General features: G+C 40.8%; 1 protein-coding gene across 5 annotated transcripts in view; it reads right to left on the bottom strand.

Annotated features, from left to right (window-relative positions):
- Positions 1-13138, bottom strand: part of LOC115118358 (interleukin-1 receptor accessory protein-like 1) — a 495706-nt gene that overhangs the window by 249317 nt on the left and 233251 nt on the right. For all 5 annotated transcript variants that reach the window (XM_065023732.1, XM_065023738.1, XM_065023739.1 and 2 more), the window contains 2 exons: positions 2789-2975; positions 1427-1580 (listed from right to left, as the gene is read on the bottom strand). In XM_065023732.1, the coding sequence (XP_064879804.1) occupies positions 1427-1580; positions 2789-2975 (341 nt within the window). The remainder of the gene's footprint in view (positions 1-1426; positions 1581-2788; positions 2976-13138) is intronic.

The raw sequence follows: 13138 nt of genomic DNA, 5'->3' as shown, positions 1-13138 counted from the left end.
AAATTGCAAACACAAAAGCAGGACGTTTTCTCGCTTAAAGAGATCGTTTTACTAAATGACATATTGGTTTCCGTACCCTGTAAGCAGTCTATGGACAAGGTATGACAGCAATCCATGCTTTGGTTTAGTTTCCCTTTCCACATGCTAATGGGTTAGCATTCGTGGCACAAATCCCATTCAAGTCATGGGACAGTTATTGTAATTTTTCGCTGCATCATGTTAAAACGGTAGCATGTGGATGTGCCAGAGAAACTCTACCAACGCATGGATTGCTGTCATACCTTGTCCATAGACTGCTTACAGGGAAAGGAAACCAATGTGTCATTTTGTATTTTGAGTGAACTATCCCTCATCCAAAAATGCTAAATGCGTCTCTTTGTGAGGGGAAGGGAATCATCCCGGAGGATGAGGACCGTCTGAGGCAGCAGGGAACAAGATTGATGAGTGAAATTGGTCTTCTATGGAGTCTGCCTTTGTCTCTTTAGGGGATAATAAACTGTAATCAGATAGCTGTAAACTGCAAATAGTTTGCTTGACCTCGAGACCACTATGGACGATGGGTGTGATGCATTGACATGTAACAGCTCTTAATATATCTTGCTACAGTGGTTTTCTCTGGTGTTTTCTTTTCAGGGTTCAGCCATGAGGGCAAGACTGAGTAGAGTAGATCTTTTTGTAATCATTGTGTCATTGATTGAATGCACCTGTACTATGGGTTTTCCATCAAGACTGTCCAAGTTGTTACTGCACATCAACGTTAGCGGTGGAGGTGGCGGTGGCGAGCGATCTCTATTCTGTCACACCCCTCCCTCTAAAGATAAGGAACGTTAAGTTCAAGCTTTAATATTTGAACAGTCTTAGTTAAGAAAAAGTGATGAAGTGGCTCTGTGCAAATTCTACTACTTAGCAATTAAGACCGCCAGCTGAAGTCATGACAGCACAGAGGTATTGAACCCACAACCCTGACAACAAGGTTCACAACTACTGTCTTAGCATTACAACATGTAGTAAGAGATTTACGATATCATGTATATATATATAACTACTATGGATAAATGTCAGCATTCTGACCTATTTCTAATGAGATGTCTGCTGCAACATAATCCCATCAACATTTTCTTCCTGAATTCCACTCAGATATCTGTGTTTAAAAAAATATATAAATGTATTCTTCCTTTCAGCCAAGCAGAAGATCTGTAGCTCATATAAAATAAACTATTGTAGCCATCCCCAAAATAGACGACGAACGCGACACAGCTGCACAATGGCAATGATTATTAAATCCGCTCTCCCGCAAAGAATGAACTCTGCCTCGCTGACAGACAAAACAACATGAACATTCATCAATGCCAATAAAAACACAATGCAAGTTATCCCCAGTGGCCCAGCATGGAGCACATGTGACCCGCAAAGGAGTTTTTCTTACCTGTAACAGATAGTTCTGTAGTTCTTCTCACCACGAAGCTGCCAAACTGTAATTCACACGTGTAATTTCCAATGTCATCTTCACGCACCTCCCGGATAGAGAGAGTATCTCTTCTCCTTACAATGCTTTGTCTCCACTGCTTTGGCTTGCATTCCTTCGATTCAAATAGAGAGAAAGCTTATGAATGTAAAACACCACGAAGAAACAGAAAAGCAGTATACAGTTGGACTTAGATTACACTTTTTACAACATACAATGTAGACATGTGGAAAAATGGACACCTGACGAAATGCATCGAACCATTCCAAACTTCAAACATCTCTTTGATCACAAATGCATTCTCATCTTGTATTTAGTGTTGTTGTATTGAGTTCCTGTTTTTGGCAAGACGAGTGTGATCTATTATACAACATTATATCGCTAAGTTCCCACTAGAAGAACAATGTATGGGGTTGAAGCAGTTCATTTTGGTGGGAATGAACCCAGAGGAAGAACGAGGCCTTTGGAAAAGGGAACTTGTGCCACACATACTCATTCACCCACAGCAGGAAAACTGGAATACCGTGGGTTGTTTCCACCTGCGCTCGCGGGCCTCCCAGAATTCAATCAGCTCCGCTTCCAGAGACAGAGCAAATAACTAGAATATTCTAGGTCCACAGTCATTATCCATGTTTTAATTTGATTCACTGGGAAACTGAAGAAGCACTGTGGCCATCTAATCCGACATTCATCTAGTTTTGATGAATTGGCCCCTGGCCTCCGTCGGCTACTCTGTCAGTCTGCTGTTACACTGTGGGCAGGCAGCCGGGGCCGGTGAAGGCCACTCATCGACTCAGATAGCCAGACCTCTGAGGACCCCCTCCAGTCGTTTGGGGGGGAGAAAAGGAGTTCATTGTCTTCTAGACTATTTACATCATGAACGTGGGCTGTAGACCCCTTTCTCCAGACGGTTTGAGTCTCATGAAAAACAAATGACATCTCAGGAGGTGCTCTGCAGAGTGGCTGTGAGTTATGGGTGGATAAATCTACCTACTGTCATCAAGCAAGCACATAGGCTGCTAGAAAATACATACAAGTATGCTTAGACTAAAATGATAATAAAAAAAAATAAAAAAATGTAATCTCATTTTTTCAATACATTTACATGATCATACAGTTCTGATTATACGCTGATAAATATATGTATCACATTTGATACATGACACATAGCAGTGGTTTCCCACACACATACTAGGCCTAATCCTGGTCTAAAAAGCAGGCTCAGTGGAGAACCTGCCTAGGCTTAATTTGTATCCTTGAAACTGCCCCTATGGCATTCAATCTGAAATAAGTTACAGACATAATGTTATAGTGGACTCTTACCTTGTACCATACTATCTCTGGCTCCTTCCCCGGCTGTACATAATCCTCAATGTCCGGACAGGTGATATCTTTACTTTTGCTTAACTCTGCCTTCTCGAAGTACCTCATTTTGGAGTTGTAGCAGAGGTCTGTGTCGTTCTCCGCCACTGTCAGTGACATGGACACTTTCATACAATATGTGGAATTCCTGCAAAACACAAGTGAACAAATCAATAAGTTTAATCATTTTTGTATAACATTGTTCTCTCACGCCACTATCACTATATGTTGACAGGTATTGATACAGTATACATTTGATGAAACTGTAATAAACTGAATAAAGCCCTTTTGTGGGGAAAAACTAATTCTGCTTGGCTGGGCCTGGCTCCCCAGTGGGTGGGCGTATGGCTGTGCCCCTGCCCAGTCATGGGAAATCCATAGATTAGGGCCAAATGAATGTATTTCAATTGACTGATTTCCTTATATATACTGCAACTCAGTAAAAATCGTTTATATTTTGGTCCGGTATACATTTGGAAAGTGAATGCAGGTACTTGAGTAACGGATCAAAACATTCTTAACTCATTAGCCCTACTTGTTTGATCTAAACCATTGACACCCAGCTACAGTGAGCCATCTGGTTCGGGGGGAGAATATGGGGAAGTTTGACATTCTCCTCTCTCGTCAACGTGAAGAATCATCTCTCCACCTCCACTCAGCCGTGGCTGGTTGTCCGGACCGTTCATACAGAGCTGCATTGTGTTTTCTCACCCATCCAGGAGGAATGTAAATGATGCGGGAGGGAAGAAAATATCACAAATTACCCATGGCAACGGCAAAAGAAAAGTGGGGAAAACGGAGGTGGAAGGGAGACGAGGGCTAATGCAGAACGGCAGTTCTGAAAGTCAACAGCAGTGAAGATTGAGTGAGCCTTTTGTTTCCACACGTTATGCAGATACGGCGCAAGCTAGCAGAAAATGACTTGCCAGAATTGATATTTTGTAATTGGTCAGACCTGAAAGAGAAAAGCCTATCAGCCCAGAGGACTACAACTGTGACTGTACTGCATAGGATATAGTTGAGAAAGCTGTGAGGGTTTAAAGTAACTGCCAGGTCTGGCAACCCAGTCATGTACAACACTATGGCACCATACTGTGTGGTACAATTTCACTGTGCTCAGTCTAATAATCACTCTGTTGAATCTGTACAACTGTTCAATAACAATTGGCCCACACCAGCAGGAACTCCAGTAGCATGCTCACATGAATGAGCAGGGAGTTTGAGTCGATTGCAGTATACCCTTCCACAGCCATAGTAATACATCAGTCATTAGAGCTGGTTGAGGTTTTTTATGGCTCGGTAAACAGGTTCATGTTTGGCCTTTGACTCCAGATGAGTGATTCTTAGGCAAGGATCCATGGATTTTTGGAATCAATGGACAGAGGTATTGAGAGTGCAGGGAATTCCATACAATGTCGGAGGGAAAAGCCAGCCTAATGTGATCAATGAGCTCAATCAGTGTGACCTTTGATCCGTCTATGCATCTATAGCTAATAAGATTGTCTCCACTCATGACTATCATCAGTAGCTGTGTAGCCTTGTTCTTCAAGAGGGTGAGTACTGTATCAATTGGCCCATAATATCAAATCCTTCAAATGACAACGTTTCGGAAAACCTCATTGGGTAATTTCAGGGGCGCAAGCTGGTAACACAGATTTGAGGCTGAACCAACAACCAATTATAAACAAGTGGAATCCTTCTATAATTGCCACGGCATTAGCGCAGCCTCGCAGATTAGCAAGCAGTAAGCAAAGGCCCGGTCGGTCCATAGTCAGACACACCCTCTACTGGGCACCGCGGTCTGTCCGATTAAGTCTGCCCATTTTATGAAGCGGAGGATGCAAATGCGACATGATGTGGAGATTATCCCAGACAACCTGCACCAGATGGACACCTGAACAAATGAGATCCCCCAGGTCCGCTCCCCCTGTTAAATATTCTGGGCAGTGCTGATAAACTCGCCCGGTGGGAGAGAGAGAGAGAATAGTGTCAGCCTGGCTGTTGAGTGATCGATGGCCCGGGCCAACACTTTGTCCTACGATGTCTTTCCAACGGTTCACATCCGTCACACTGCCTTTTAAGCAAGAGAGCCAGGAGGATGGAGAAGCGCTTTGTTTATTGTCAGTAGCACTATCTATACTGTATATTCATGAGCAATGTGGCCAGGACAAACACACCGCTTTCAGTCCACTGTACATCAATTACTGTATACTCATAACTAAATGTCTACTAGACAGGAAGTATAGGCTTCTGTATACTGCAGTGGTTCCCAACTCCGGCCCTCCAGTTCCCTCAACAGCACACGTTGTTGTTGTAGACCAGGACAAAAACACCTGGTTCAACTTGTCAAGGGCTTGATGATTAGTTGACAAGTAGAAACAGGTGTGCTTGTCGAGGGCCACAACAAAAACATGTACTGTACTGTACTGGGTCCTTGAGGACCGGAGTTGGGAAACACTGGCATAGTGCATACTAAAGTATTCAGCTGAGTATACTTTTGGATGTATTGGTTATACCAAGGTAATACCACAATATTAATGACAGCATGTCAATGGGAGCTGACGAGAGGCTGCTGTTCAATGTCAAGGTAATGACAGACAGATACCATGCAGTTCATATTAGAGTGGAGAACACCTTGGCTGACAGTTTGCACACAGAGAGCCGGAGGGCAAATGGAGGATTTGTTTCCATAATAGAAATGGTTGTTGGAATATGCGACAGGGAAGGAGGTCATGGCCAGAAGGGATACATTTTTTTGTGATAAATTTTTTGTGATATTGACGGCAAAAGTAGTTTTTGGGGCATTTTAGCTAACCCTTTATCTAAACTTAACCTAATTATCCTAACCTGCTATGTAAATTCCCTTAACCTGCTGCTTAAGTTATCCTAACCTACTACAAAAAGTCAAATCTGACAAAAGCTGTATCCCATCTAGTCAAATCCAGGGTAGGAGTAATGACTACCTCACCTTATTAAAATAATGACCAACACAATGTTGCCTGTATTGTTGTATCAGTATATAGTACAGCCACTTTTTACAAACATGTCAAAAATACCTATTTAGGGTGTAATGTAAAACAGTACCATTGGGGATCAACTATTCCCCGCTCTTGCTTGCTCTCATGTCAAAATGAATTCATAATTTTTAGGACAAGGTCATTATTTCAGGAGCTTGATAAATTATTAATCACACATTATTGTAATTGAAATTAGATACCAAGGGCCCAACTTGGCAAAATCAACTTGGCAAAATCATTACATCCATTCTTAATTATTCTCTCCTAACCTCATTTATGACATCATCTCCCTTGTTTTGGTTGAAGAGAAAGATGGAACATAATTCCCTCTACTTTAACTCAGTATCGGTTCCCTGTGATACTATAGCTCCAAGCTGTAGAATTAATGTGAAACCATTCTCCTCAGATCGCAAGGTACCTGTGGGATTAATTCATTACTGAATTCTTAATTAAAAGATCTGCAAGTTCTACTTTAATAGAGCAGGAAATTGAACACTTGTTGATTCTCATTAGAGGTATACCCTAAAGTAATAATAATGTAGAAAAATTGTCACAAATGTTTACAATAAATCCCCTTCACTCAATAAAAAGATAACTTGGACAATTGTCAAACTCCTTTCAACCCTTAACACACCCGCTTGTATTCGACTGGACTATACATCAAAATCTCACACACTGGTGAAACCAGTGCCATGGACAGCGGGCCATGACCTTTAGCTGGACCTTGCTGGTACATCAGGCTCCACCATGAGGCACGCTAGCCCAACTCAGTCCAGAGCTCGGCAAACAACCAGCCAGCTAGCAGCTGCCAAATCAGCACTGATGACAACCTGCACCCAGTGGCCAGACAGACCAGGGCTACAGATTACCCATAATCAGTCTTTTATGGTCAGTGCATTATTTATGACCCAAGCGAAGGTCAGGTTGGCATGGCGTGCTGCGGTGGGAGGCGGTGAGGAGTGGTGGGAGGACTGAGGCTCTACCTGTGGCCTACTCCATAAGTCATCTGTCAGCACACGAGGCCAGGTGATTAACTGCCCACTCCCCAAACAGGCCTCTACTTAGCCTCTGTCTCTGGAGAGAAGGCCCAAAATGTTGAGTTTATCAGCCACTTGCGGATTTCACGTCTCCATAAATGACTATGGAGAGAGAGACACATGTTGATCTTCTATTCCAGGGATCATCAACTAGATTCAGCCGTGGGACGACCTTTTCTTGAGTGGATGGTCAGGGGGCCAGAACATAATTTACAAATCATTTGTAGATTGCAAATGGACCGCAAGAAGCACAGATATAATACTTGACTAAAACATAATCATAATCAAACCTTGCTTACATTTGAATACGAAAACATATATCTCTCTGTAATGCATTGGAATCATTTGGAATAAATGTCCAAAATTACAATCAATTGGAGCTGATTTCCTGGTGTTTTTGCAGTCATTAAATGTCTCTCCCCCAAACAAACACACACACACACACAGACACACACACACACACACACACAGACACACACACACACACACACACACACACACACACACACACACACACACACACACACACACACACACACACACACACACACACACACACACACACACACACACACACACAGCACCTGAATTAACTACTTTAGTCACCACACATTCATTATGTGACTGGTTATACAGCACCTGAATTAACTACTTTAGTCACCACGCCTTCAGTATGTGACTGGTTATACAGCACCTGAATTAACTACTTTAGTCACCACGCCTTCAGTATGTGACTGGTTATACAGCACCTGAATGAACTACTTTAGTCAACACGCCTTCATTATGTGACTGGTTATACAGCACCTGAATTAACTACTTTAGTCACCACACCTTCATTATGTAACTGGTTGTACAGCACCTGAATTAACAACTTTAGTCACCACACATTCATTATGTGACTGGTTATACAGCACCTGGATGAACTACTTTAGTCACCACACCTTCATTACGTGACTGGTTATACAGCACCTGAATGAACTACTTTAGTCACCACACCTTCATTACGTGACTGGTTATACAGCACCTGAATTAACTACTTCAGTCACCACACCTCATTATGTGACTGATTATACAGCACCTGAATTAACTACTTTAGTCACCACACCTTCAGTATGTGACTGGTTAGTCATTACCTGAATTAACTACTTTAGTCACCACGCCTTCAGTATGTGACTGGTTATACAGCACCTGAATGAACTACTTTAGTCACCACACCTTCATTATGTGACTGGTTATACAGCACCTGAATTAACTACTTTAGGCACCACGCCTTCATTATGTGACTGGTTATACAGCACCTGAATTAACTACTTTAGTCACCACACATTCATTATGTGACTGGTTATACAGCACCTGGATTAACTACTTTAGTCACCACACCTTAATTATGTGACTGGTTATACAGCACCTGAATTAACTTCTTTAGTCACCACACATTCATTATGTGACTGGTTATACAGCACCTGAATTAACTACTTTAGTCACCACACATTCATTATGTGGCTGGTTATACAGCACCACAATGATCTACTTTAGTCACCATGCCTCATTATGTGACTGGTTATACAGCACCTCAATGATCTACTTTAGTCACCACACCTTCATTATGTGACTGGTTATACAGCACCTCAATGATCTACTTTAGTCACCACACATTCATTATGTGACTGGTTATACAGCACCTCAATGATCTACTTTAGTCACAACACATTCATTTTGTGACTGGTTATACAGCACCTGAATTAACTACTATAGTCACCACACCTTCATTTTGTGACTGATTATACAGCACCTGAATTAACCTACTTTAGTCACCACACCTTCATTATGTGACTGGTTATACAGCACCTCAATGATCTACTTTAGTCACCACACATTCATTTTGTGACTGGTTATACAGCACCTGAATTAACTACTATAGTCACCACACCTTCATTTTGTGACTGATTATACAGCACCTGAATTAACTACTTTAGTCACCACACCTTCATTATGTGACTGGTTATACAGCACCTGAATTAACTACTTTAGTCAACACACCTTCATTATGTGACTGGTTATACAGCACCTGAATTAACTACTTTAGTCACCACACCTTATTTACGTGACTGGTTATACAGCACCTGAATTAACTACTTTAGTCACCACGCCTCATTATGTGACTGATTATACAGCACCTCAATGATCTACTTTAGTCACCACACATTCATTTTGTGACTGGTTATACAACAACTGAATTAACTACTTTAGTCACCACACATTCATTATGTGGCTGGTTATACAGCAACACAATGATCTACTTTAGTCAACACGCCTCATTATGTGACTGGTTATACAGCACCTGAATTAACTACTTTAGTCACCACACCTTCATTATGTGACTGGTTATACAGCACCTGAATTAACTACTTTAGTCAACACACCTTCATTATGTGACTGGTTATACAGCACCTGAATTAACTACTTTAGTCACCACACCTTCATTTGTGACTGGTTATACAGCACCTGAATTAACTACTTTAGTCACCACGCCTCATTATGTGACTGATTATACAGCACCTCAATGATCTACTTTAGTCACCACACATTCATTTTGTGACTGGTTATACAACAACTGAATTAACTACTTTAGTCACCACACATTCATTATGTGGCTGGTTATACAGCAACACAATGATCTACTTTAGTCAACACGCCTCATTATGTGACTGGTTATACAGCACCTGAATTAACTACTTTAGTCACCACACATTCATTATGTGACTGGTTATACAGCACCTCAATGATCTACTTTAGTCACCACACATTCATTATGCGACTGGTTATACAGCACGTCAATGATCTACTTTAGTCACCAGACCTTCATTTTGTGACTGATTATACAGCACCTGAATTAACTACTTTAGTCAACACACCTTCATTATGTGACTGGTTATACAGCACCTGAATTAACTACTTTAGTCACCACACCTTCATTTTGTGACTGGTTATACAGCACCTGAATGAACTACTTTAGTCACCACACCTTCATTATGTGACTGGTTATACAGCACCTGAATTAACTACTTTAGTCACCACACCTTCAGTATGTGACTGGTTAGTCATTACCTGAATTAACTACTTTAGTCACCACGCCTTCAGTATGTGACTGGTTATACAGCACCTGAATGAACTACTTTAGTCACCACACCTTCATTATGTGACTGGTTATACAGCACCTGAATGAACTACTTTAGGCACCACGCCTTCATTATGTGACTGGTTATACAGCACCTGAATTAACTACTTTAGTCACCACACATTCATTATGTGACTGGTTATACAGCACCTGGATTAACTACTTTAGTCACCACACCTTCATTATGTGACTGGTTATACAGCACCTGAATTAACTTCTTTAGTCACCACACATTCATTATGTGACTGGTTATACAGCACCTGAATTAACTACTTTAGTCACCACACATTCATTATGTGGCTGGTTATACAGCACCACAATGATCTACTTTAGTCACCATGCCTCATTATGTGACTGGTTATACAGCACCTCAATGATCTACTTTAGTCACCACACCTTCATTTTGTGACTGATTATACAGCACCTGAATTAACTACTTTAGTCAACACACCTTCATTATGTGACTGGTTATACAGCACCTGAATGAACTACTTTAGTCACCACGCCTTTATTATGTGACTGGTTATACAGCACCTGAATTAACTACTTTAGTCACCACACATTCATTATGTGACTGGTTATACAGCACCTGAATTAACTACTTTAGTCACCACACATTCATTATGTAACTGGTTATACAGCACCTGAATTAACTACTTTAGTCACCACACCTTCATTATGTGACTGGTTATACAGCACCTGAATTAACTACTTTAGTCACCACGCCTTCATTATGTGACTGGTTATACAGCACCTGAATTAACTACTTTAGTCACCACACCTTCATTATGTGACTGGTTATACAGCACCTGAATTAACTTCTTTAGTCACCACACATTCATTATGTGACTGGTTATACAGCACCTGAATTAACTACTTTAGTCACCACGCCTCATTATGTGACTGATTATACAGCACCTCAATGATCTACGTTAGTCACCACACATTAATTTTGTGACTGGTTATACAGCAACTGAATTGACTACTTTAGTCAACACACCTTCATTATGTGACTGGTTATACAGCACCTGAATTAACTACTTTAGTCACCACACATTCATTATGTGGCTGGTTATACAGCACCACAATGATCTACTTTAGTCACCATGCCTCATTATGTGACTGGTTATACAGCACCTGAATGATCTACTTTAGTCACCACACATTCATTTTGTGACTGGTTATACAGCACCTCAATGATCTACTTTAGTCACCACACCTTCATTACGTGACTGGTTATACAGCACCTGAATTAACTACTTTATTCACCACGCCTCATTATGTGACTGATTATACAGCACCTCAATGATCTACTTTAGTCACCACACATTCATTTTGTGACTGGTTATACAACAACTGAATTAACTACTTTAGTCACCACACATTCATTTTGTGACTGATTATACAGCACCTGAATTAACTACTTTAGTCAACACACCTTCATTATGTGACTGGTTATACAGCACCTGAATTAACTACTTTAGTCCCCACACATTCATTATGTGGCTGGTTATACAGCACCACAATGATCTACTTTAGTCACCACGCCTCATTATGTGACTGGTTATACAGCACCTGAATTAACTACTTTAGTCACCACACATTCATTATGTGACTGGTTATACAGCACCTCAATGATCTACTTTAGTCACCAGACCTTCATTTTGTGACTGGTTATACAGCACATGAATTAACTACTTTAGTCAACACACCTTCATTATGTGACTGGTTATACAGCACCTGAATGAACTACTTTAGTCAACACACCTTCATTATGTGACTGGTTATACAGCACCTGAATTAACTACTTTAGTCACCACGCCTTCATTATGTGACTGGTTATACTGCACCTGAATTAACTACTTTATTCACCACACATTCATTATGTGACTGGTTATACAGCACCTGGATTAACTACTTTAGTCACCACACCGTCATTATGTGACTGGTTATACAGCACCTGAATTAACTACTTTAGTCACCACACCGTCATTATGTGACTGGTTATACAGCACCTGAATTAACTACTTTAGTCACCACGCCTTCATTATGTGACTGGTTATACAGCACCTGAATGAACTACTTTAGTCACCACACCTTCATTATGTGACTGGTTATACTGCACCTCAATGATCTACTTTAGTCACCAGACCTTCATTTTGTGACTGATTATACAGCACCTGAATTAACTACTTTAGTCACCACGCCTTCATTATGTGACTGGTTATACAGCACCTGAATTAACTACTTTAGTCACCACACCTTCATTATGTGACTGGTTATACAGCACCTGGATTAACTAATTTAGTCACCACACCTTCATTATGTGACTGGTTATACAGCACCTGAATCACCTACTTTAGTCACCACACCTTCATTATGTGACTGGTTATACAGCACCTGAATTAACTACTTTAGTCAACACACCTTCATTATGTGACTGGTTATACAGCACCTGAATTAACTACTTTAGTCAACACACCTTCATTATGTGACTGGTTATACAGCACCTGAATTAACTACTTTAGTCACCATGCTTTCATTATGTGACTGGTTATACAGCACCTAAATTAACTACTTTAGTCACCACACATTCATTATGTGACTGGTTATACAGCACCTGGATTAACTACTTTAGTCACCACACCTTCATTATGTGACTGGTTATACAGCACCTGAATTAACTACTTTAGTCACCACACCGTCATTATGTGACTGGTTATACAGCACCTGAATTAACTACTTTAGTCACCACGCCTTCATTATGTGACTGGTTATACAGCACCTGAATGAACTACTTTAGTCACCACACCTTCATTATGTGACTGGTTATACTGCACCTCAATGATCTACTTTAGTCACCAGACCTTCATTTTGTGACTGATTATACAGCACCTGAATTAACTACTTTAGTCACCACGCCTTCATTATGTGACTGGTTATACAGCACCTGAATTAACTACTTTAGTCACCACACCTTCATTATGTGACTGGTTATACAGCACCTGGATTAACTAATTTAGTCACCACACCTTCATTATGTGACTGGTTATACAGCACCTGAATCACCTACTTTAGT

The sequence above is a fragment of the Oncorhynchus nerka genome, linkage group LG2 (assembly GCF_034236695.1).
Source record: "Oncorhynchus nerka isolate Pitt River linkage group LG2, Oner_Uvic_2.0, whole genome shotgun sequence".
In the NCBI taxonomy this organism is placed as follows: Eukaryota; Metazoa; Chordata; class Actinopteri; order Salmoniformes; family Salmonidae; genus Oncorhynchus; species Oncorhynchus nerka.
Note: the sequence above shows the minus strand (reverse complement) of the source record. Positions and strands in the feature narration are given on the sequence as shown.